This window comes from Thamnophis elegans, chromosome 3 (assembly GCF_009769535.1).
Source record: "Thamnophis elegans isolate rThaEle1 chromosome 3, rThaEle1.pri, whole genome shotgun sequence".
NCBI lineage: Eukaryota > Metazoa > Chordata > Lepidosauria > Squamata > Colubridae > Thamnophis > Thamnophis elegans.
This window is the reverse complement of record NC_045543.1, coordinates 31,680,716-31,708,413: the sequence shown is the minus strand read 5'-3', so window position 1 is coordinate 31,708,413 and position 27,698 is coordinate 31,680,716. Positions and strand designations below refer to the sequence as shown.

General features: G+C 38.1%; 1 protein-coding gene across 1 annotated transcript; it reads left to right on the top strand.

The window, feature by feature from the left end:
- The first annotated feature begins 1,469 nt into the window (after positions 1–1,469).
- ADGRF5 (adhesion G protein-coupled receptor F5) lies at positions 1,470–27,698 on the top strand. Its single transcript, XM_032213039.1, is given in 31 exon segments — positions 1,470–1,554; positions 3,025–3,105; positions 3,108–3,173; positions 4,549–4,661; positions 4,663–4,729; positions 5,902–5,993; positions 5,995–6,021; positions 8,045–8,103; positions 9,669–9,805; positions 10,597–10,743; positions 10,746–10,805; positions 13,408–13,583; positions 13,585–13,618; positions 16,709–16,873; positions 17,980–18,198; positions 18,407–18,619; positions 19,724–19,789; positions 19,792–19,884; positions 20,490–20,689; positions 22,867–23,046; positions 23,953–24,077; positions 24,079–24,303; positions 24,305–24,424; positions 24,426–24,983; positions 24,985–25,301; positions 25,534–25,559; positions 26,162–26,203; positions 26,309–26,368; positions 26,712–26,766; positions 26,769–26,794; positions 27,618–27,698. Coding segments are annotated over 31 exon segments (3,915 nt in total).

Here is a 27,698-nt window from a genome sequence, read left to right as displayed (position 1 = left end):
AAGGCACTCATATACCAAAGGGAAGCTGGCATCAGCTGAACAGGATAGGTTTATTTGAGGGATTGATTTCTGATCTGGTCAGTTCCCAGGCCACCTTCAGTTAGGAATCCAGAAAAAGTGCTAGATTGGATACAGGAGGCGGAAGAGGATTAATATTTAGATATGCTGAAAGAAACATTAGAGGACAAAAGATGTTACTGATGCTCTCTGAGGGAATTTATTTGCAGACCAAGAATTGCTATGCATTGCAACTGAACAACTTGCACAAGTGGTTCTCAACTTACAACCACAATTATGCCTAACATTTCTGTTGCTAAGCAACAGTTGTTGTATGTTTTCCTCCATTTTACGACTTTTTTTTCAACAATCATTAAGTGAATCACTGTAGTTAAGTTAGTCATCTGGCTTCTTCATTGACATTACTTGTCAGAAGATTGCAAAAGATGATCACATGTCCTCAGGACACTGCAACCATTATAAATACACACCAGATGCTGAGCATCCAAATTTTGATCATGTGACTTAACTTTTAAAAAGTAAGTTTAATTTCTCTGGGTTGACTTTGAGTAAAGAACAAGGTGTTTCTTTTTTATGAACATAAATAAAACTGTTTTCCTTTGGTGCAGCAACAAAACACAGAAAATAATGTTCATTTGGAGGATAGCTGTGTTCAGCGCTCTCATGAGGGTGTACACCTCTTCCCAGATTTCATGGGACTTCATCTTGGACACCTTCATCTATTCATCTGTGAGTACGTATAATGTTCATACTTGCTTTGGCTGCGGATCAGATGTTACATATGACGTAGTAACTTGGAATTCTGAGAATCTATAGTTCTGACTATCTAGAGACTACAATAAGAGAAAGTGGCATGTGAGTCTCCAAGGAGCAGTCTTGGATATCGCAGTTCAGCAGCACCTTGATTTTATGTCTTTCCAAACACTGTGTGGATCACACTGTCAATAGGGAATGCTAGAAGCTCTCATTGCTGGAGGTAGCAAATTCTCAAAAGTGGAACTTTCTTTTGAGAATTGCTACCTTCCAACAAGTATAGTTTGTGCAGGATCCAATCTGGGTTAATCACTTGGACCAGAGGTTTTGTCTTCCGAGCTTTTGGACTCAGGCTGGTGCCCATCTTAGGGAACTCATTTCTAGCCTAGGGAGGGAGGGAGGGAGAGAGAGAGGAGGAGAGGGGAGAGGGAGAGGAGAGGAGAGGAGAAGTTCCCTGAGGCTGGGCTCGGAAGACAAAACCTCTGGTCCTGATGACCAGCCCAGATTGGGTTCCTGTAACTTTATTCTGGGACACATATATTCACCTTCATTCATTACTATTATGTAAATGTGGTCTCCAGACAGTTGAGTCATTAGGTGGTTGAAATTCCTGCTGGTTGATTCACCAGGAATGAATATTTATGGTTTTCTCTGAAAACCCTCCCCCAATGTATAAATCTTTTTTTATAAAGAGGAAAATGCCTATCTTTCAGATTCATAACAGTGGGGGCGAAATAGAGGACAACACCGCACAACTAGAGTTACACAGACAAAAGCGTGAAGGTAGGTGGATATCTTTAATGTCTTTTGCTAACAAATAGTAACTTCATCTTCGGATACACATCAATTTGTACAATCGCTTTGCTTTGGTAAATGATCTGATTTCTGCCTTGCTCGCCAACTGCAACCGGGCCTGACAACTCTGTGTTAACAGTGTGATCATAAAGTAAATGTCACTTGACCATGCCTGACTTATGACATCAGTTCCAACTGCAGTTGTGAAGCAAATCTGGTGCAATTGTTAAGCACAATGTTATATACTGATAGAGGAGAATATTTGAGCTCAGGGTTGAAATGAGGGGTTCTTGGTGCCCTCTGAGCTTGCTTGTTTTCCTTGCAGATGTTTTCTTAATATGAAGAGATGGGATGTCAATTTTGATGGGCATATCAATGTTTGCAATGTTAAAGCACATTGGTATGAGAGCTTGCCCATTCACAAAAGGATGGCAATAGAGTATAGTCAGTCTCAAGAAAACTGGGAGAACATCCCAAAGTCATCAAGTAAGATGTCACTGGGATCATTGGGCATCACACTGGGGGATGCAGAGATAGGATGCAGTGTAGCTCAAAAGCACCAATGCTTGTTGTGGTAAACATACAGTATAATGTATTAAATGGAGTCCTCAAGTTACAATTGCAATTGGGACCAGGACTGCCCTCACTAAGTAAAGGGGCCATAAAGTACAATGTCACATGACCACACCACTTAGCAATAGCAATCCAGGCAGTCCTGGTTGTTGTTGCAACTAATATGTGTGAGCCATTAAGTGGGGAATGTAGGAAGTTCCAGGTAAGGAATGTGGGGGGTGGGTAGAGAGGTCCTGGAGCTGATGTGTGTGTGCATGTGTGCAATTGTAGGGAAGCCATTGAAAGAGGACTTGGCGTGCTTGTAATTGCAGAGGTGCTGGGTGAATGCATTTGTGCAATTGCAGGGAGACCAGGGTGTGTGTGTGTGTGTGTGTGTGTGTTTGCACAATCACAGAAAGACCGAGGAAAGAGGGCACAAGCAGAATTTGCAGCTGATCTAATCTTTTGGATGAGTGTAGGGGATGATGTTCCAAAAGATAGGAACCATGATAAAAAGACTCTCTTCTTGGGTCCGGACAAGATCTATAAACATGTCAATCTTGATGGGATGGGTAGATGTAACCTGTGAGGAGTGGTCCCTCAAATAACCCAGCCTCATGCCATGAATTTATTACCAACACTTTGAATTCAACCTGGAAGCATATTGGCAACCAGTGTAGCTTCTGGAACAGAGGTAAACAAGCACTGATTGAAAAATGCATGTATTTGCTTACATTTCTGCTTTCTGTACTAGATGAAACTTGCAAGGTAGTTGACAAGATTGTAGAGGCTCCTGGGCCTGAGATTTTCTGACATGGACGGTCACTGAGAAAAAGATAGCAGGAGATGGCTGAGTCACTCTTATTACATAATTAATTATGACAGATCATTTTTCTCCCTTGTTAGGCATGTCGCCAGAATACACAATTGCTGTTGAGATAAACTTTGTAGACACCTCACTCCAGGAGGACCTCAGAAGGTTTTTCAAAACCTTAGTCTCCCAGTTTCAGTCCCACATTCAGATATAAGCATTTCACAAATTAATATTACTACTGGTAAGTAGTCGTTTACCATTTGCCTTTATCAACATTTGCTTTTCTATGTGTAATTTAAGTGTGTGTGTGTGTGTGTGTGTGTGTGTGTATAAAAATAAGTAGCTGGCTCAAAGATCAAAGATCTCCCTCCCTCCTCTCTCCCTCTCCCTCCCTCCCTCCCTCCCTCTCTCTCTCTCTCTCTCTCTCTCCCTCCTGACAAATTTGGGGTTGAAGTACTTCTAAAGTATTTATCTTTGAACCAGGGTTGCTAGATCTGTGGTACAAAACTAAACCAGCAGTTCTTAATTATTTAATCTCAGTACCCCTTTACATTCTTAAAAGTTATTGAGGATACCAAACAGTTTTGCTTTGTTGGGTTTATTTATTCATTTAAAAATAACAATAATAAACCCATTACATGTTAACTAATTTTAACCCTAAATCTGAGTTATTCTGAAAACACACATATTTATATCCTAAACATGCTACCTTTAAAAACCCTAACAAATAGGCGAAAACACAAGTACATATGAGGACTTCATCACTTGTCATGTAGCCCCTAAAAAACTGCAGTCTACATTTATGAGAATAGGAATGGAAAACTTAAATAATATTTTAGTATCATTATAAAATAGTTTTATAGAATTTTCATATCTCCCCCCTTGAAAAGGTCCCAAAGACCAAGAGTCCACAGAGAACCATTGATTTAAGCAACCACTAATGTTAGATCATTTTACCTTTGCTGGCATCTCACAATTTTGGCCCCTGTCCAGGAGCCAAGGGAAAGACTGTATGTTCAGGAATAGCTATCAAGAGACTTATCTATTCTTTAAAAACAAAACAAAACACTTTCTATAAACATTTGCTAATGCTTGACAGCTCTTCTAATATAAAGAAAGGGAAAGTCTGCTGGGAACACAAGAGCCTCTTATTACGGTATAGGGTGGCTCTTTGCAGTTCAACCTAATGGAATTAACCTCTCTTGTGTTCCAGGAAGGTGTAAGCACATTTTGTTCACTTAGGTTCCTTTCTCCTTGTATGTCCTGATCAGAGGTTGGAGGGTGAATTTCTTTTGGAAGTCATAAAAGGACTCAGAACTAAAATGTATTAGGGAGAATTAAGATAGGCAGGAATATTTCTAAAATATTTCTAAAAGATTAGCAATACTTCCTGCAACAGATAAAATTCTATAAAATAATCTGATTTATCAAAAGTTCATATATCTTCAAGTGGCCAAAGTTGAGAAATACTGGATTAGGATCTTGGATATTCAACCTGTCAAGTTTGTATAAGGTTTGAATTGGGCATATAGAGTAAACATAATCAATGAGATGGATAACATCAGCAAGATGCAATGATTTAGATCTTTCTCTACCTCCCTCTTTTCTCACATTAGTGTGCAACTCAGCTGGCACTAATCTTTCTCATTGTTTCTGTGAACCTGATTATGAATGGTCTGACGAGATCTGTAAAGCATATCCTGTCTGCCATAATACTACAACTGCAGTGGGAAAGAGCTGCAACCTGTATTGCACAGCTTCCTGCTCAAGGGACCTTTTGTCAACTTCAATCAGAAGGTAAGAGAAGGTAGCAAATGGGGATGAATGGTGGTTTATGGGCAACAGCAATTCATTCATCAAAAAATAACTTTTCATGGGTAAATCTGCCAAAATGGAAGCTTAAATTATTTTCAAATCAGAAAATTCTGGTTTTTACATGCTCTAGGATAGCAGCTCATAGCCTTTTCAGCCTATATTTTACAACCACTGCTATTTTCCAATTTTTCACTTTCTGGATTTGTCAAATGTCATCTAAATAATATTTGACTTCTATAATTTATGCAATCAAACAAAATACTGGAATTTCAGATCAGAAATCTGATTCAGATCTTTTAACTTCATGCTATGATTTGCAAAATTGAAAAGCCATTTTGCAGCTGCATGCATTATATTTTATTTGACTTTGCCTAAATCCCCAATGTGGGGTGACTATGCACTGTTTGGTGCTTGCGGTGCTACATCTAATTGTATTGGTTTAGAATATTTTGATTTTGAAATTGAGTGGGAAGCTAGCTTGTAGCAAATCAAAGCATGGATCTCAAGCATGCTCAAGCATTTCTCATGGCTATGCTCCCAACACAGAAACTGGAGGTATTCTTAGAAATAAAATAAGAGGATGGGTGGCTGCAATCTTCTGGTACATGGGTTCTTTGTGAATAACCGTATCTACCACCGCAATCATGGTGGGAAAGTGCCTATGACATTTGATCAACATTCCAAATATGTCTGCTGATCTCCAAGCATGGCGACCTTAGCTTGGTCTTTCTTGCACACATATAATTGGCACTACCTAAAAGTTATCTTTTCACAAAGAGCCCCTTCTCGGTCATTTCATATTGTTTGTGTTCTGTTCCCATCCTCCATATTATTAGTTATTTTCATTTAGTTTCTTGTTTTAAACTTTTGTTATATTACTCTGCTCCCACTCCAGTCCCCATGATTCCCCCCCTCTATTGTCAGTATTGTTTCATTGCTCACACTGCCAGATTTCAGATTATTATTCCCATCTCCTCTTCTCCATGTCCTCCTGCAAGCGCCAATAAAAGAATATATAACTAAATTAATGCAAATTTTAAATGAATGAACTATTAAACATTATAGCCAAGACTGAATTTTATGATTTAAATGATACTTTATTTTCAAATCTCTATTTCAGCTAATAAGATGATTTCTCTTCTTTTTTACTGCAGATATTCCTTCAGTGCTCATAACAAACATGTCTGTCCGACTTGATATACCCTTCAAGAATGATCTATGGGATTCATCCTCTGCCTTGTTCAAACCAATACAAACATGATCTTGAGAAGGCAGTAAGTCTGGTTCTTCAGCTAAAACCTGACAAGATATTTTGAAACTCTTATTATTTAGCTGAAAATGGTTTCTTTTGAAGGTGTCTAGATAGTTTATGTGATTAAAACAAATGCAAGTCCCATTTTATTAATCTGGATGTAATCTAAAACCACTAAGCTCAGGGTACTGCCAATGACTTGCGTCTTTGTAGTCTTTTTAGTGCTTCAGTTAAACTCTTAACTGAAGCCACCCAAATAAGCTTTCTGTAGGCCTTTCATATGGCACGTTTTCACTTTCGTGTCCATTTACAATCTATACTGTTACAAAAGAATTTGAAACTGGCCTTGGATTATCTTCATTTCTAGTGGCTCAGAGCAGGCAATAAGCCAATGTGTTCTCTTCCAGATGACCAATAGGAGGGTTAAAAATTGTTATTGAAATAGCCCTGAAGTGCCACAGCTCCTGGAGCAACAAACATTGGCTTTCTCTTCCACAACACTATGGTTGTTGGGTTTTTATTATTGTAAGTGTATATAACTATACTGAAAGTGTGAAAATGGTCTGTAGTTGTCTATGGAAAGTCATAGCAATAGCAATAGCAGTTAGACTTATATACCGCTTCATAGGGCTTTCAGCCCTCTCTAAGCGGTTTACAGAGTCAGCATATCGCCCCCACAGTCTGGGTCCTCATTGTCACCCGCCTCGGAAGGATGGAAGGCTGAGTCAACCTTGAGCCGGTGAGATTAGAACCGCTGAACTGCAGATAAACAGTCAGCTGAAGTGGCCTGCAGTACTGCACCCTAACCACTGCGCCACCTCGGTCATAGTTATCCCAAGGTGCTTTTCAAAGGCAACTGGACTGCCTTAGTTTTTTTTCCCTTGAAAATATTTTACTTCTCATCCAAGAAGCATCTTGAATGGAAAGAAAAAGTTTTCAAGGGAAAATATTAAATAAATCCTGTTGCTTTTTGTGTGTAGTTGGGAATGGAGCTGATACTTTAAGTGATCTATGAAGGATGATGTATTTTGATGGGACTGATAGTATCAAACTTACAAAAACACAAACATATTTTTAATTGAAACACCTATATAACAGAAAGTATTAAATGCTTGCTGATATATGTGGGTCCCAAGTTCCTAATATGGAAGATAATACATACATATATTCAACTGGGGATTATCTGTCAATAGCATGGTGGAAGAGTAGAAGAAGCATTCCATATGCAATATATATTCTTTAATCTATAAAGGAAAATATTTGTAGCTCAGAGTGAAATGAGGGGTCCTTAGTACTCTTTGATATTGGTTGTTTCCTTGCAGGAATTTCATTATCCAAGCTAGGTAACAACATTTGTGCTAGTAGGGAATGGAGTTTGCCCTGTCAGTTTATGTTCTAGTGCCTTGCCCTGTCAGTGTTGTTGGGTCTTGAAGGTTCTTTGGTTGAGCTGTTTACCATTACCCTGTTTGGCAAGGAACTGCCAAAGCCTGTGAAACTATTAAGCCTGGGAAAGTATTTATTTCATCTTGTTATGACAGGAATGAATGGACTTACTTTGATTAACTCTGGCTTTGAATTAAGATTCAGGGTAAACTAACCTTTTATCTAATACCTTTCAGATGTTTTAGAGCAACATTCCCCAATCTTTTCAGCTTGACAGACATTGGAGGTAGCAGGGGTGGGCGTTGGGAAAAGGGATGGTTTTGCATGCACTTCCTCGCCACTTTCATAAATGAAGCTTCCCAGTCGCCCACCACTTTCCACAGTCTGGGGAGCCCTGTTTTAGATAACAGTGTTCTTAATTGATAAGCATGCTGATTGGGTGTTATGGGTATTGTAATTTAATGTATCTCTTCATACACTTTTAGTAGATTATTTCTATATTAGATTCGGCAAAGAAGTCTCAGCCCATGTGACCAGGATTGTGAAAATCATGGTCTTTGTTTGATGTTTCATGAAAGTATGCAGGATGTCTGTAATAGTAAGTGAAGTAATGTGGCCTTAATTAATAATAAATACTCTGCAAATGTATTGCTTTCTTTCAGTTTATTGAGGGCTATTCAACTTTACCGGGTTTCATAAATGCAACAGTTACAGGATTCAGGTATGAAAACCTTTTTGTTTCACTTGAAAAAATGATTTGTTTTGACTTGGTATAATGATCCAACTGATAAATGCTAAGCATAAAATGAAAATTAGTTTCAAGTAGTGCAAACTTATAATGCAGAGATAAGCTTTTCTGCAGTAAAAGTCAGCAAAAACTTCCCACTCTATAGATAATACAATCTCTATAAACGTAATCTACAGATAATTGAAAGACAGGTTTGTCATAGTTAAATAATATTGTATTAGGAACAGAAAGCCCCTTGGCATGGAAACCAAGTGGTGACTTTGGGCTAATCACTGTGTCAGCCAGAATTAGAAAGTTGAAAAACATCCATGAACAAGGTACTAACTAACCACTTTTTTTAAAAAGGTCCTAGAAAACTATATAGATCTGTTCATGTAGTCACCTGGAGAGTCAAAACTCACTCAGATAATCATAACACCTGCATAGATATTAGAAGAAAGCAAATAATTATATTGGCCATGATAAAAATCCTCAAATCCATTCTAGAGCTATATCTTTGTTGTCTGTGTTATAATATCTATTCTAAGTTGAAGAGCTTGTTCCTATCATGATCACATATCAATGATTATTTTTGGTTCCTATACAATATGTTTTCCCCAATCCTAATGTCAAATCTCCAACTAGCAAGGGATTGTTAAGGGCATTTTCATTATATTCTAGAGTGTCCAATCAGAAAAAAACCTTTCTTCTTCCAGTTTGAAATTCCCATTGCTCTGATTATATAATTAAGAAAATAGCATATAGATGCATAGGCGTTATAATATAGGTACAGTAATTGAGTTTGATAGTTTTATATTTTCTCCTCATAATAGAAATGCAGAGATATACATGCAAACACAATGTAAGCACTTAAAACAAAGCAGTCAATATTTTAATTCATCTTTACTGTCCATTATACAATTCTAGCAGTTAAGATACTTTGGGTTACCCTCAGTAATGGTTTTTTTGGTGGGGAGAGGTTGAAGGACAGCATTTTCTAGAAGAAACAAACAAACAAACAAACAATTTTCAGGAAGATTGATGGGCCATCTGAAGTAGATTTGGTGACTGAGGAAGATAGAAAATCTACTGCAGAAGCAGGAGTTCACCATGGAATATGCCTTTGTCCTGTTAGCCATAAACTATCACATTGGATTATACTGCTTTTTGAGTAGATAAGGCAGAATTGTAGAAGAGAATGATGAGGCAATCCACGTCTGGTTTTCTTTTCCTCCAGCTACCATGAAAATATAGCTTTAAAAGCCATTTAAAAAGGTTAAAAGTTTCCCCTGTCCAGTCATCTCTGACCCTAGGGAGGCAGTGCTTATCTTTGATTACTAACTGAGGGAATCAGTATCATCTGAAGATGCTTTTGTGGTCATGTGGTCGACATGACTATATGCTGAAGGTGCAGGAATGCTATTACTTCTCATTGAAGTGGTGCCTATTATCTACTCGCATTTGCATGCTTTCAAACTGCTATTTTGGCAGGAGAATGATATTGTGTATCATTTATTACATATGAGCTTGAAGTTACTGGACAATATTCTTTTACATAGGCCTGGAAGCGTCATGGTTGGCTATGAAGTAACCTCAGCAAGGCAGATCCCGCTTGAAAATGCACATCCCAAGATAGCTGCTCTTTTATATTACCCCTACAACTTAGCATCTTCCACATTTGCAACAGAAATCTTTGGTAATGTTTTAAAATATCTTTTATTAAAATGTGTATTTCTGTTTTGGTGAATATAGTTGCTGTCCTTGGTGGTGAGAAAATATCTTTAGAGTTTTAATATAATTTTAACATCCACAGGCCAAGCTATGGTAGTGAAGAATCAAATTTGGAGATTCAGCCTTTACCATGGATTTGTGAAAAACTGGCCATTGATTGGCACCACTTGTTTGAAAATGATGTTTGTATTCTTAAGCTAAATTATTGTTAATCACCTTGGAAATCCACATGCAAATTATCTCATTTCCTGAACCAGAACTCCTTTGAACTGAAGACATCAATGTTTAAGGCAATTAAGATATCCCTGCCAATGTCTTAATTTTGCTAGGTAGTTTCAGTAGATTTCCAAAACATGTTCAGAAGAGTACAAATAATACTATGAAGTAGCTGAGCATTATAAAAGCAATACTCTATATTATATGTTAGTTCACATATGAATATGAATTTTAGAATTCATATTTTGAAAAGTTAATATTTTTTCATGCTGAAACAGTGTGTCTATATGTGTGTGCTATGGTGTATATGAATGAAAGATTAACTATATATTGACTTATAGGATCACATATTTATTATTTTTGCTCCCAAAGATACTTCGGAGTCCAGAGTCCATCTGTGTGTTATATCTTAAAATAGCGCTGCAACTTTCCGTAGACTGAACACCAATTATAAATTGTACATTTCACTAAATATATAATGGTGATAATAAACATTTCGATTTCCACTAGTTTTGAAGAATTCTCTTTATGCCATGCTAGGTAAAGTAAAATCTCTATTTTCTCCTGAACACGTTTTCGAGGGAGATACAGTAAAAATAACCTGCACGACAGAAGATACTTCAAGAAAGGTGTCCTGGAGTTATAATGTCATCATGTCTGACAGGTTTACATTGACAGAAGAGATTAAATGGGAAGCAAGATAGCAACCCTGACAATAATAGACATCAAGCTGAACGAATCAGGTAATTCTGAATTTTAAATAGAAGAGTGCTGGAGCTGTTTGTTTGTGTTGCCTGATAATCAGCAGTCAAAGGGTCAGAAACAATTCTATAAACACCCCTAACAACATTAGCAGGGTAAGCCATTGTATATAAACAGGGAACAAGCCCTACACTTCCTCGCACTGGTGATATTTCCTAGTAAGGAACAAAATGTCTGCAATCAAAAATCAAGTCCAGAGAGCATCAAAAACAGTTCACCCCGAGCCTCAGATACTCTTTCCTTATAAACAGTGCAGTACAAAGGCAGCATCAGACAGAAGATACAATAGATCCAAAAGTTTGTGGTTCTTGCAGTCCATTATTGGAGCCAACAATGTACCTTTTTAAACCAGGATGTTTGAAAATAATATTCTCATAGATCTAAAATTTGGGCAAGTATAACCAAACACACACAATCTATTATGATGTGGAAACTATATGCTATCACTATCTCTAGGCACACATACTGAAGTGTGTCATAAAAAATGTTACTGTCCCTTGAACACTGCTGGTCTCCCAACTGTAGCCAGACTATACTAAAAGATTGGATTAATGCTGGCAATATCATGGAACCTGCTCTGATCTATTCCCAATAATAATCCTGCTTCAGCAAATTTTCCTCCATCAGTGGTGAGATTAGCAGCAGGCCTAATCTCAAACAGAATATCAGCCCAAGCTGTGTGCTGAATTGAAATCAACAAGCAGGAATTCAGGGCAGTGTGTGTTCTGGTCACCATTCCAGGCATTCCTACCCTCCTCTAGTCATTTCCATTTCCATCAGGATCTGCATTTTTCCTACCAATTATTAGTCAGATTCCATGCCTTCAACAACTCCTCCTTGATTCCCTTTTCCCTTTCTCAAATATATTTTGCCCTTTTGCAAACTTCGAAGGCTGCTGAGATGTTGATTGTATGGCAGACACATGGCATTGATTGTGTTGTGCTGGCAAAAGTCAGAAAACAGCAGTCTGGAGAAAAGCAAGGAAAGATGGGTAGAGATGGCCTTGGTATAATGGTCTGGGGTGTGGCTGAAGATTATTTATGAGTTTCTGTCCTCAAAAAAGAAAACAGTGAATGGGCCATCCTTGTGCCAGGGCAAGCAGCACCTATGGATGAGCTGATAGCTACCTAATACCATGTTTTCCCGAAAATAAGACAGGGCCTTATTTTCTTTTGACCCCCCCCCCAAATAAGCACTTGCCTATTTTCGGGGAGGCCTTACTATTTTTGAGGTGCGGAGGCGGCAAGCATGGTCACCTCATGGCTGCTGCTGTGTTGTAATATTTTGGAGAGGGCTTATTTTTTGGGGAAGGCTTATTTTAGCACATGCACTCAAAAGCATGATTGGGTTTATTATCTGGGGAGGTCTTATTTTGGGGGAAACAGGGTAGTATCAGCATGTTCTCTCCAGTATATCAAAAGCCTTAGTCAGTCATTCCAGCAAATGTCTCCATTTTGTGGTGGGAGACGGTGGAGGTTTTGTTGGGAAACAGTGTTAACTTTAACATGAGTCCTTTGTTTATGGAACTAGCAAAGACCAGAAAGAAAGTTATTACAGGCCATCATGGAGAACGCCCTTCTCAGAGCAGGAGATGTAGAACTTAGATCATTCCCAACAAATAGCTGGGAATCCCTATTTGGGTTTCCAGTGGGGAAACGCTTACCACTCCTCTGGCCAATTGGCTCCACCTACACTTATTCTTAAAAGGTGCTTCCTAATTTTCTCTCAAAAACTTCATTGTAACTTAAGTCTTCAGAATTATTGGTTTGATTTATGAATTTCTTCAGATAACCTGTAAAGTGCTGACACATTCTCTCTCAACCTTCTCCTGTCAAGTGTCAATAGACTCAATCATAAGCATCACAGCAGTGTAAGGTTACATCAAAATGACAGCAGGCACATAATGAAGACATGTGAAATTTGCCCTTACATTTTTGTTTCTCAGTGGTGAATACAAATGTGTACGTCATAGGTTTTGTGTGCTCTGACACTTGTCTGCCCTCTGCAGTTGCCTATGGATCCTGTTTTTGTCCAGCTTTCCACACAGCACTTATTTGATTGGTCATTTGGTGGCCTTTTTTGAACCAATGCTAATTTTCCTATCTCATTCGTAAGGTGCGGTGCCTGAAATGATGAAGGCAAAGTATGTTTTGTCACTGTTACATGATTTTTATTGAATAACTTTTTTTACCAAAATTACCAAAAATTATCCTGCCAGCCTATATTATTGCTGCACTCTCAAATTTGAACAAGAGTTGGGAAACTCTCAAGAGCAGATTTAGGATGGAAAACAAATTCCTGTTGCACAACTAGAGGTCTGCTGACTGGTATGATGTTACCTGAACTGTTATTCTATTAAAGCAAAATAATACTGCATTATACTTTGTCAACTCACCTTTCTGGCTCATGCTCAGTCTGGGACTGATTATTTCTCTGAGATATGTCTTCATGTATTAGAACTGCAACATAGATTTTATTAGAGAACTGTGATAAGCTTGTTGTATTTCAAAAGTGGCTTTTGTGCCTAACAAGTGTGTTATTTTAGGAAACTATGTTTGCCCTTAACATATTTGTCTTTTTTGCAGATAATTACTTGCAGTTTTAAAGACGACTCAGAGAAATTGCCCTCAATATACAGAGGTGAAGTTAATGTAGTGGTCTCTCAAATTAAACTTGTGCCATCAGAAAATGTTTCTATTATCTGTGATGGTACAGATATAAAAGAACTGAGCTGCTGCACAGATAGAGACATACAACTTTTCTCTAAATTGGAGACCCAACGGAGCAATAAATATTTCAGGTATGTAGCAATATCATCTATACTAAGTGCTGATTATAGCTGATCAGTTTTTACTTTCCAGCACTCTTTATATAGAAAGTGTAGCTGTCTTGTGTTGCTTTGGGGTTACAGTAAGCTGGACAAAAACATGGGCTCGGAATCTGACTTTCATACTTTCCTCCATCAAAACAAAATCAAGACCTGAACTGAAATTCTGTAACTCTTGCTCCACCATTGCCTAACTTGCACCAGCCAATGTGTTAAGCAATAGCAATAGCAATAGCAGTAGACTTATATACCGCTTCATAGGCCTTTCAGGCCTCTCTAAGCGGTTTACAGAGAGTCAGCATATTGCCCCCAAATCTGGGTCCTCATTTTACCCACCTCGGAAGGATGGAAGGCTGAGTCAACCCTGAGCCGGTGAGATTTGAACCGCTGACCTGCTGATCTAGCAGTAGCCTGCAGTGCTGCATTTAACCACTGCGCCACCTTGGCTCTATGCAAATTCACTGTTTGCTGCCTTTGCAGACCAAAAAGATAATAATTTTGGTCATGGAGAGCTCCAATCTCTTGATCTCAGTTGGAAAAGTGGGGCAGAAAGTTATGTGCTTTCCTATTTCTGTTTTCTCTTCTCCTTCACAAAACCTAGAGTTCCGAATTTGCCTGCAAAGGGGAGAATGAAAGTAGTTGACCTGTCAATGGGATATGTAGCATTCCTTATCAGAAAATTTGAGATTGAAAAATTGAGTGGCTGCCACAAAGAAGAGGGGGTCAGTTTATTTTCCAAAGCACCAGAAGGCAGGACAAGAAACAATGGATGGAAACTAACCAAGGAGAGAAGCAACCTGATATTAAGGAGAAACCTCCTAGCAGTGATGACAATTAACCAATGGAAGAGCTTGCCTTCAGACATTGTGGGCACTTCATCGCTGAAGGTTTTAAGAAGAGATTGGAGAGTCACTTGTCTGAAATGGTATAGGATCTCCTGCTAGAGCAGGGGACTGGACTAGAAGACCTCCAAGGTTCCTTCCAGCTCTATTCTGATTCTGATTCTGAAATCAAAAAGACCTGAATGGTAATGGAGATACATTGCATAGAGATTCACACCCATTCTGGTGCAAATCCCAATATGTATTTTCAGAGGATTGGTCACCTAGGGGCAACTAGTTAACCATAATGTAGTTATGGCTATGAAGAGGGGAAGAAGAGGAGTATATGTGCCCTGTACTACCTCCTTATGACATCCCCCCACCCTTAACACACAGAAAGAAATAATAGCTCAAATATCTCCCTGCAAAAGGAAAACCTTTAAAAGAAAATGAGAAGACTAGACACAGGCAGGTAATTTCAGTTGATGCACCTGGTCTGTGGAATTGGCTGTACTAGAGTTTCAATTTCTCCTTCTGCAGACTGTTAAAATTGAACCCCTGGGGTTTGAATAATTAATTATAAAGTACCACACACTAGGATTTACTTGACTGTCTGGTTTATTTTTACCACTTTGTAAACTCTGGATTGATGGATGTTGTAGACTGCCACAAGGCTCTTTGTAGTGGAGATAAATTCTATCAATCAGTAAATTTATATGCTTGCGATTGTAGGAGAAGAATGAAAATATTTTCCATATTACTGGCACACCCAAAGTCAATTGCAGTCAAACACACACTTTCATTATCTGTACATCTGGGGTACTTCAGTCATAACCCTGTTTCTAGAGCTCCTCTTACTTTAGTTCTAGGCCTTCCTGCATGCATCTAATCCAATGCATTCATCAGAGAACCAGTGTGGGGGCAAGAGTTAACAGTGAGAAGCAGGGAAATTTAGTTTCTGCTTCCTCCTCGGGCATTGAAGCTCTCTAGGTTGCTTTGATCCAACAACTCTTTCTCAGTCAGCATTTCCTCCAATTTCTTATATGCCATGTGCGGAAAATATATTTTGACTAGTTTTCCCCCAGCCAGAGACATATTTATGTGCCAAATGCAAATATATGATAAATTGTAAATACATGCAATAGTGACATGTTAAAATGTTCACATATTTCTTAGTTAAAATATATAAAGTAAAAGGTATAATAATATATCACACACATCCTTCAAGGCATTGTCTCCTAGTGTCTAGATCAGTGTTTCTCAACCTTGGCAACTTGAAGATGTCCGGACTTTAACTCCCAGAATTCCCCAGCCAGCGAATGCATTCGCTGGCTGGGGAATTCTGGGAGTTGAAGTCCGGACATCTTCAAGTTGCCAAGGTTGAGAAACACTGGTCTAGATGCAAAGGAAGGAACAAAGGAACAAAGGAAGGAATGAAGGGAGGGAGGAACACATTACATGAAAAGCTTTTAGATAGACACCACTCTTTCTTCCCCTTCTTTCCCTCCTCTTTGGATGTATTCTGACCTTTCTTGAACTTTAATTATTATCAATTTAAAATTTGAAATGTTTATAAAGTTAACAATGACCCTGGACTTTATCTGCTCAGAATGCCACACATACTAATTAAACTTTGTTTTGGAGGAAGGAGGCTCCTCATGTACAGGAGACTCTGAACTCATGTCAATGTGCCTCCACTTAGACCTGATCTAGAGCTGCAATTGTGAGGCTAAAAAAGGATCCCCTGCCTACTGTTCCACAGCTTAGCAACACCAATCAGCCTTTGCTGCTGCAGTCATGAGCCCACAGTTTATTTATTTATTTATTATATTTATATGCTGCCTATCCCACTATCTAAAGCAGCAATGTTTTCGGGTGGCTAAATTTGTTACTATTATTTTGGGTAACTTAGGTTGGGTTACTATTATTTTGCATGCATTCAACCTTTTCCTGTTTATGCATGTTCAGTAAAGGGAACACAATTCTCAGCTCAACTCATCTCACAGGTTTTTGTTGAGGGGAAATGGAGGGGCGAGGACTGTGTATACTGCCTTGAGCTTCTGTAAGAAAGGTGGGATATAAATTTAACCATCGCAACAACTTACAAATTCCTCTTCCATTCTTCTTCCAATGCATGCAATGTATAAGTACTATAGGAGGCAGAAACTCAGATACTACATAGCTTTATTTCAAGCATCAGCCTTTCTTCAATCTTTTTCAGATTGATTGCTTTTCTTTGCAGGAAGCACTAATTCAATGAACAACTGTACCATCTACTTGCTGAAGGCTAGTGAATCTCAATGTCCAGCAGATAAGTCTGGTACCAGCACTGATTACACATGTGAGCTAAATACCACCTATGGTGCTCGTGCCAATAGAATAATCAAAGTGACATTTTTTCGTGTGGGTAAGCTTTCTTTGGATACTGCGCCTGTTTTCTGGCTATTGTGGATAGATTCAGTAATCATCTGAGAAAATCTGTACTACTAGATTTAGAATACAGTATTGAAGTTAGCACTTTTGCATAAATGCTTCTAGCTAAGATGCAGTTTAAGGGATTGACTATAAATGAATGTGGACAAAATCATGTATAAAGTTTGTGGCAAGAGACCAGGATCTTGAGAAAGCAAGAAGGGGTTTTTTGTGACACAGTACAGCAAGACTTTGACCCATGGAAAGCTTGTTTAGTTCCTCCACTGGATTCTAAAAGTTCTTCAAACATTAACTGCTTATTTTAGACTTTGCTCTTAAATTTTTGATATAGGTAGTGGGTTTCAATTTTGTTTACTACCGGTTCACTCGTGCACACGTGCACGCTTGTGCATGTGCAGAAGCGTCCAGGTGGGTGGGTGGAGCCTCCTGCTGCCGCCACTACTGTTTCGCCTGATCTGAGCCAAACCGGGAGCATCCCACCACTGGCTTGACTCATACAATTCTCCATACAACCTTTCATCTCACTTCACATTGCTTTTCTGGCCACACATTGTTTGTAAATATGTGTTGTATTCTTTTTGTCCTTCTGATATTATAGAATGGAGGTGGGGATTCTGCTTTTTTTTTTTTAAAGAGATTGAGACAGAGTTGAAGGGGCGGGGTGATTTCCAATTTTTCTGCTATTGAATCTTTGCTAGAGTATGCCTGCCAACTAATGGGCAATCTTCATAGGCTATGGTGAAACATTCTGGAGATATCAAAAACCACCCACAGCAATTAACAAGATGATGTAAACATATTTTTGTGCCAGCTGTTTTAAAAATACAAGGAGAAATACTTTATTAAACCATGCTAAGGAACACAGCAAATGATGGAAGCAAAACATTTTAGGACTGAGGATCTAGAATGGTCAATAAAAGATTAGAACATGTATTGTATGGTAGAACTAATGTCTTAATATATGAGAACTAATCTTCGTATTAGGAAGGCAAATCACACAATTCTCCAATAAGTCTCTTTTGTAATGCTGGTCTCTTAATGAAATACTAAATAATGTCTTTTTATTTTGTGTTTCACCAGCAAAAATAACCCTTTCAAGTTCAAAGGACATTGTTTCCGAGGGAGATGCTTTCTTTTTAACATGCCAGAGTGATGTGAGCAATTATGACACAATTGTTTGGAAAATTCAGAATGGCAGGACTATAAAGGAAATAGGTAGTATGTGGTACACCACCACGAAGAGCTCCACAGATGCCACATCTGTGCTAACTGTACCTAGGGCAAACCAGGACTGGACTGGTGAGTCAAAACATGAATCATTTCACTCAGCCATCTCATTCATGAAAAAAATAATTTTATCAATGAAATAATGTGTTCACTAAAGTGCCTTTTAATTCGTTTCTACTCCTTGATTTTAGAGGACTTGAATGATAGTTGCTGCTGCTTTAAACCTGTCTGTTTTTAATTTCTTTTGCATTTGTTAAACCTGCTGGTTTTATTTTTCTAGGCATCTATACATGCAACTTTTCCCAAAGTTTTTTGAGCAGCTTTGGAAATATAACAATTAAAGTTATTCCGTTGCTCCAGCCTCAAGAGATCATAAGAGATCCCATAGAGACAGTAGTTTCTTGTCCAGAAACAAGACGTCTGGAATGTTGTACACACCGGATGGAAAATTACACTGTTTATTTTTTTTCTCATGATCACTATATTAGGGCAGGTAAGTAATCATAGGCTGGGTGGAAGTAGAGCTGTTGATGAATAGCTAGATATCCATTTCTCTTGAAAACATAATGGGGGTTTGGCAAGGTCAAATGCAACCATGAAAATCACAGTTTGCTTCTACATCAGTGTTTCTCAACCTTTGCAGCTTTGAGATGTGTGCACCTCAATCTTTGCTGGCTGAGAAATGCTGGGAGTTGACATCCACACATCTTAAAAGTTAGTAAGGGTGAGAAACACTGTCCTGGAGCTTTGTAGCAGGGGTTGAATAATCTGAGATTCAGCACCAGTTCCCTTAGTGATTTCCATATACTTAATTCCCTAATGTTGATTAGTATTCAAGGAAAAACCTGTATCAAGTGTCTATGTGAAGGGCTCCTTGGTGCTCTCTGAGCTTGGTTGTTTTTTTTGCAGATGTTTCATTATCCAAACTAAGTAACATCATCCATACTAGTAAACATTCCCATTCCTTAGTCGCACTGATGATGTTACTTACTTTGGGTAATGAAATGTCTGCAAAAAAACAACCAAGCTCAGAGAGTACCAAGGACCCCTCATTTCATCCCTGAGCTATAAATATTCTCCATTTTCAGGAGTCTAAGTTATAGATGGTAACTGGATGAAAACAGGGCCTAAGCCCTCAGAGTCTCGACTGAAACTGTCAAGCCTTTTACAAACAGTTAAAAAGTTGTTTTCTCAGAGATTTAACACAAAATGTCTTCACCTAACTACTGTGTTTCCCCGAAAATAAGACAGGGACTTATTTTTTTTGATCCACGAAATAAGCGCTTGGTCTTATTTCCAGGAGGTCTTATTATTTTTGAGGTGCAGAAAGCAGCGAGTGTGGTCACCTCATGGCTGCTGCTGTGTTGCAATATTTTCAGGGAGGGCTTATTTTGGGGGGAGGGTTTATTTTAGTGTATGCACTCAAAAGCCCAATTGGGCTTATTATCCGAGGAGGTTTTATTTTGGGAGAACAGGGCATATATGAATACATCTATTTTAATAAACCTGACTAATATCTAGGTTAAGAGTGGGAGACTAGCTTCTTACTCTGGATGTTGAAACCTTAACCCCACATTAATAATTTGTTCCTTTACAGAAAAAAGAAGAATAAATAATCTCAATTGCTACTATTCCATACAAAGTTTCACAGACATACACTGCAATTCAGAAGGATAGCACTCCAGATGCATTGTATGTTTATGAATGAAATCAATCAAAATGTGACAAGTCCAGCTATAGTCCTACGTTTTATACCAGGTAAGAGAGAATGCCATTGCATAAATCAGTCACTAATGCATGCAAATCAATCTTAATAATATAGGATTATCTGCTTTATCTCTAGTACAAACAGGTTTGCTTGAAAAATATCTGGAGTATGCTAAGAGATAATTTGTTTATGTTGGGTCTTTTACATTTTGCATTTTTTCTGAAGGCTCTGCCTTTCACACTGTAGAAAAATGGGGGGGGGGGTTTTTTTCCATTCCAAAAATATCTTGTTTGATGCTTCCTCATTGGAAAACAGGAATTTTAATGTGAAGACATACTTTCCTTTTCCTTCCAAATTAAAGATCTACATAACTGTGTCCTTTAAAAGCCATCTTCCTTTAACATCTAAAAATTAGGCTATTTGGGGAGGGGGAAAAATCTCCTTCATCAATTATTCACACACTTTCACTGGAATAAACTACAGGATTTTTCAGTTAAAAAGAGTTTCTTTGTAATGTTGTAAGAAGTAGATGTTTTGTTCATATGTGCAATGGAAGAGTTCTTATTCCTGATGAACTGTAGCTAGCTTTATAAATATGTAAGTAGACATGTGACTCAGAAAGCAAGATGTAACTTTTAAAAACCTTTCTTTACAGCAAAGAATGTAGTGTGCAATTCCTCAGACATTGGTGTGGGAGCAAATGAAGCACAGATCATAAAGCCTTGCTTAAATTTGCATGGGACAAGTAACTCTGTGAGAGGAAACATCATTTATAGATGTGATCGTACTAAATGGACTGTTCATAGAAACAACTGCCTGGCTGGTCCCATCAATGACCTTTTGAATTCTGCTGAGGTAATCATGCTCCAGTCTCCATTGTAAACCCAGGCCAAGTCAGAGGAATTGAGGTCTATTGAAACAAAGTGCTCTGAGAATTGAGATCAATGAAAGAGGTCTGAGTGAGCTTCCCTTTAATTCTTCAACCTGATTGTTACAACCAAGGGTTTTCTGCCTCATAGGGAGGACCAATTCTCTCTTTTACTGATGTTGTCTAGGAAGAAGGAGGTCCCAGTAGTTTTGATTAATGGTCAAGAACATAGATTCATTTTTCCATCGCATTCCAAAGTCTTTGAACAGCTGGACAGCACAGGTGGCCCTTAGTTTCTGAATGGGACTGAATTGCTAACAACATGGCCGTAAAGTGTTGCATTGCATATGCTGCAACAGTTTAAGGTTCCTTCGAATGGCCACTAAACAAATGGCTGTAATTCAAGGACTACCTGTACTTCAACAAACTACATGTCAGGCTTCCAAATAGCATCCAAAATTAAATCAGAGTCCAAGGCAAAGTATTGCTCAAAGTTCCAATTTATTAAGAGAACCATGTTGGCACATCTGTGGAAACCTGTATCTGAAAGCTTCCTGGTTTCCCCACCCAGTTAAAAGTTTATGATCTTGCCCCTACCCACCCACCCACCCACAACCCATCACAAGGCCCAATCTTCCACTGCCATGCTGGCAGATCCACCCATCTAGTTCTGGTCAGGTGCAGAGGTGTAGAGAGAAAGGATGACCTTGGATTCTAGAAATGCTACATAGCATTTAACTCCATACCATCCCCCCTCCCATTTTCCCACAATAGAAACAGCATAGTAGAATAATAGAAAGTGTGGCAGGCCAAAGATCCAAAAGGAATATGGCTGCAGGCCTGACACTACACACCAAACTATCTCTGTGTGTGTGTGTGTGTGTGTGTGTGTGTGTGTAGATATAGATATAAATAAAGATTAGATATAGATACATATTTTATTAATTTGGCTTTACACATAGACACACAAAGACACACACAAGATACATACATGCATACAAATATTTACAGTATATCAGTAATATATTACATATCTATTTGCATATGTCAAGAAATATCACCACTCTCTTGAAGAATATTCTGGAATTCTATCCTAGATTAGACTATTGTCTGTGTCTTGTTGATCAGGTGAGCTCAGCTTTTTCCTTCTGACTCTCTGTGGAATTATTAAAGTTAAAAAACATAGTTCCACTTCCACACTCTCTCAAAGGGTTAATTAATGATATTTTTTATTTACATAACTTATATAACTGCCTATCTCTTTAAATGATCCAAATGTCTCAAAACAAGAAAATAGATATTAAAAACAAAAACATCCATCTCTGCAGTTGACAGACCAAACAGCCTCCTGGATTAACCCTCATCCTAACTCAATATTGGAGGAAAGCTAAAAGGATAGGGATCCTTCAGATTGTAGGCACTAGCCTTTTAGAATTGGGGTGACCATTGAGAAGGCATATCGTATCAGATGACAACATTTAAGGACCTCAAGCATGCCCTTCCTATCTAACCTAGTAAGATACTGTAGATATACCTTCAGGATGAGGTACCCCCATAAATAATCTGCCCATGTGTCATGCAAGGCTTTAGAGATAATAACCAGCACTTTGAATTGCACCCAGAAGCAACTGAGAGTCAGTGAAGCTCACACAGTACTGGTGAATTTTCAGGCAAACTATCTGGCATCCGAAACTATGTGCTGCCACATTCTGGATCTGTTGCAGGTTCTGGATAGTCCTCAAGGGCAACCCCATGTAGAATGCATTGCAATAAACAAATGGGAGATGACTAAGGCAGAAATGACCATGAAAATCTCCCAGTCCAGGAATGGGTGAAATTGGTGGACACTATGAATTTGTGCAAGGGTTTCCCTCGCCCCAGCTGCTACCTGCTCTTCTAGCAGAAGGTCTTTAGCCCCAAAAGGGAAAACGGTAAATTAATATGGTGTCTTCTTCAAAGTGGAATGTCTCTTCATCCCATTGAGTGGCAACTGGACATTGTTAACTTGTGAAAAAACTTAAGTGATGTGTCTTCATTGCCATGTCACAAGCAGAGTTCCCAACATTCAGCACTTTTTTTCAAGCAGCCAAAGCTGTTCAGTTTAGCTGATGATCCAGCCATGCCATCTAATTTATCTTTAACATGTCTTTAATTCTAATTCTAGTCTTTGGCCTCCAGTCCAGACTCCCAGGAGAAGTTGCCCTCATTCCTTAAAAAAATGAAAGAAACCACCGAGCAGACACAGGCGGAAATAAACAAGTCTGCTGCAAACCTAAATGCTGTTCTTGAAACCCTGACTTTGGTATCAACCATACCAGTAGAGGCGAATGAAGAGAATATGGGAGTAAGTAGCAAACGGCTTGGGGGTACTTTACTTGCTATCTACTCGAAGGGTGTTAGTGTCAGTATCGAAAGCAGAATAAGAAACACATAGCACCCTTTTTTTAAACTTGAAAAGTCTTAAGTTGTCTACAGAAGGAGCTAATCCTCATGACCTTTTAAACCAACTTTTCCCACCCAGGACTCCTGAACTTCTTTTCAGTATTGTAGCCAAAATTTCCCAACTGCCCAGTTGGTCTCTGCCAACACTACTAAAACCCAAACTGATTTAATATAATTTCTTTCTCTTTTTTTCTGGCCATTTCCTTTTTGGGAGTGCTATTTCTGGTGATTACGTATGGACACATATACGTGAATATAGATAGTATAGATGGGCCATATAGTACAGATGCCTAAACACGTTTTCTTGGGTGGGTCAAAGCTCCCTGACTGAGACTGACTGATGACAAAGTAAGAGCACTCTATAGGATTTTGTGCTTATAATTCTTTCTATTTATATTCCTTTTTGAAATACTGTAGGGCATTTGAAATTACAATAACTATGACACAATGATGGGGAGGATCATGTTACATTCATGATGAGTTTGGTGATAACCTGAAAATTAGAGCAAAGTTCCAATTTTGATGGAGAAATGATTAAATATCACTATGTAGACCCTTACTCATAAGATGCCTAGATGATGCTAGTAGAAGTTAATGACTAATCCTTTGTATAATTCCACACTGTTATAATGTACTATCATATCTGAACTTAATAACATATTTCAAGTGTTAGAAGAATTTTAGACTTTAACACTAGGATCTTGTGTTGGAAGTTGGTAAGTGGATTGAGATACACTGACAGGAAGAGGATTTTCTAATGCAATCTGGTAATTAAAAAGAGTTATTCCCCCCCCCACTTTTTTTCCAGAACTTTGGGTCTACTGTAGAAGCTATTATCACCAGTCCAACAGAAACTTGGAAATATGTACAGAATGGGACTTCTCAATTACTTGGTTCGGTAGAACAATTTTTAGAATCACTCCAACCAATTAATCAATATTCCTTCAATCATACAGAAAAGTCTTCAAATCAAAGGAACTGTTCTTGGCGAAAGCAATCCCTCCATTTATAACAGCAGCTTTGCTTTTTCACAGTCTGCAGGCCTCATGGGAAGTGTGCTTATTGAGGGTGCATATTTTGATACTGAGAAATCAATCACGATCGTCAGTGTGGCTTATTCAACACTTGAACGTATCATTCCACAGTATAGAAAGGAAATGAAATAGTTTGGTAATGTCGACAGTAATAAATCCCCAAATAAATGAGGATTTCCAGATCAAAATGGCTTTTGCAAAGCGTGAAAAGGCCATGAACAATCCACAATGTGTCTTTTGGAATTTCGTTTAGGGCAGAAGAAGGAGACTGGGATGATACGGGCTGTGAAACTAAGGATGACGGGGACAGTGTCATTTGCTCTTGCAATCACACAACTTCCTTTGCCATGCTCATGTCTCCCGATGAGGAAACGTCACTGGATGAACTGACTTATATCACTTACATTGGCCTGAGCCTTTCTATAGTCAGCCTGATTATTTGCCTTGGAATAGAACTGGTTGTGTGGAAATCAGTCACTAAAACAAGAATTGCATACATGCGCCATGTTTGTATTCTGAACATTGCAGTTTCTCTCTTGAGTGCAGATATCTGCTTCATTGTTGTTGCTGCAACACATGACCAAAATTATGCAGTGGAGGGGAATCTTTGCATAGTGGCAACTTTTTTCGTTCACTATTTCTACCTCTGTGTCTTCTTTTGGATGCTCGCTTTGGGACTGATGCTCTTCTATCACTTGGTCTTTCTTCTACACAATGCAAGCAAAACCATCATGAAAACCCTTGGCTTCTGCTTGGGATACATCTGTCCTCTAATAATAGCAGCCATCACAATAGCCAGCACCCTTATATTCTTCTTACACAAGGAAAAAGAGCTGCTTTCTCAACTGGGAGGAAAGCAAAGCCGTCTTAGCCTTAGTGATTCCTGCCATGATCATTGTTGCTATTAATGCTATTGTTACTGTTGTGGTTATAGCAAAAATATCAAGACGTTCAATTGGGGAAAAGTCCATCAATGAAGAAAAGAGTTCTTTGTATCGAATTGCCAAGAGCATTGGTGTACTGACACCACTGTTAGGTCTTACTTGGGGATTTGGACTGGCCACAGTTGTTCCAGGAAGTCCCAAAATATTCCATATGTTATTTACTTTTCAATGCCTTTCAGGTAAGTGGATTGATAATATCAGCTGTTTGGAATAGTAGATGTCAAAAACATCAGCGATATTTTCTTTGGGTATCTCTCTGTGTTATAATACATAATCTAACTAAATGAGGGGTGATTCAAGCAGCTCTTTCCAACATGCAATCTAATGATGTCATTGATATCAGCATCCTATAATGAACCACGAGTTTCTGGAAAATCACATTGTTCTTGAAAATGGCAATGCTAATCGTAGTTTTTGCCATTGGGGTTATTTTATTAGTGAGATAGGTGGCATAAAATTTAATAAATTTAATAAATGAATAATTGAATGAATGAGTTCAGTTATCTGCTTCTTGAATTTTGGTTTAGCATAGAAATAAGCCAAACTACCTTGTGCAAAATAAATTATCATAATTACCTCTGTGGATTTAATTGGCATATACTTTGCCAAACTAAACAAATCAGTGACGGAACTACATGGTATCCAGAGTGTGTAAAGTTAAATAAACAAATAAAGTAGCATTTCTGATCTCTGAATCTTGAGAACTGTGGGGAATCGTGTTCTCTTTCCTGATTCCTAGCTACGTGTCCTGAGACAGTTGTTGTTTCTGAATTCCAGACCAGGGAGTGATCAGAACACCCATTTCTTTTTTGAAAATTTGTTTCTAGTATGAATCAATCTTTTGGTTATCAGTCCTTTAAAACTTTGTCTTAGATTGTTTGCAATTTCTGTACACTGAAATGGGCTATTTTTGTTCATAATCTTCATATTTCATACTTTTTCCTCTGTAATAATGCTCGTGGGAAATCAGTCGTATTGAATACTTTGTATAGTAGTGTAAGAGCTGAAAGATGTAATTTCAATCTTTGAATATTTTCAGGGATTATTCATTCTGTTGGGTGGAACTCTCTGGGATAAGAAGGTAAGAACACAATTTTAGGATATTTACTGTTTTGGTTTATTGTTTTATTACATGCAACTACATACATGATTAAGCATTAAGATTCATTTTCTATGAAACACACAGGTACGAGAAGCTATACGGAATAAATATTCTTGGTGCAGGTGGAGTTCACAACACTCAAAGGTAATATTCATTCTAAATAAAGGGGGAATCAAATACTCCTTCTACATGGAGAAAATGACTTGTGTTGATAAAGGGGCCATGCTATACAGTATCTGGCTTTAGCTCGAGTGCATGGTGGATTTAGATTCAAAGATAGCATTCCATCTCGGCAAGTGAATCATGAGAAGATTTTGTCACTTATTTCTGTAGTTGGGAGATGAAGAAAACTAATTAATCCATGCTGATTTGAAAATAAAAGCATTGTTTTGAGAGAGATTTATTTCTAATTGTGTATATGGTTGGCAAAATAAAAATGTACAAGCACATGTTTGATATCTTATTAGTATATGTTTCCCTTTTACAGTCAACATCACAAGGCATGTCGGCTCCTGCACTTTCCATCAATTCAACTGTTTCAAGAAGTTAAATAATTTGTTTGGTAAACAGGTATGTGATGAAAAAATGTGACATTTCCCATTGTGTATTATTCTTTTTTTTTATCAGCTCAACCTCAAATATATTTTATAAGCCAGTCAAATTCCTCTATACTGTTAAAGGATTCTTAGACTGTTTATGGAATTGCCTTAAAACTAAACACTCATTAAATCATAAAGATCCAATTAGTCCAATTTTAGGCTTGGTACACTTGAAATGTACATACAATTTGCCTTCTCAGTTATTTATGTAAATACATTCAATATAAATGTTCCTTTAAATGTTCCTTTTAAATGTACAATCTATTAAGGATCTCTGAGGTGCCAGGGGTCTTATGACTGCAGTCATCATGTCTGGAAAACGGCTAAAGATAATAAAATAAAACTCTGGTCTGACCTTGATATGGGGGTCCTTGGTGCTTTCTGAACTTGGTTGTTTGCTGCAGATGTTTTGCTACCCAACAGGTAACTTCTTCAATGATAACTCTTCCATGGTCCTGGTGTGTGGCCAATAAGGCAAGCGATGTGGATATTTCATTATCTTGAGCATTTTCTAGATATGGTTGATACTGTCACACTCGAAAGGCAGGCAGTGACACGGGAATGCAATTTGAAAAGGGTTGTTGATTGTAAGACAGGTAAGAATTGAAGAGGACTATTTACAATTACTATGAATCTGCATATTTAATTTTGATGGTCTTGCAGGCTTATCTGTTTCTTTGGTTTCCTCTTAAGCCAAAGAACAGTTAAAGGCAACTAGGCTTAGGAATCTTTGTGTTTATACTGTATCTAATAACTAAGCAAGACTTCTTTACCATTTTACTTTTACTCTACAGAAAATACCAAGTCTCTTTACGGAATCATCAACTATATTGTCTGAAGCACTTCGAAGGCACATTACACTGACTGACTTCTAA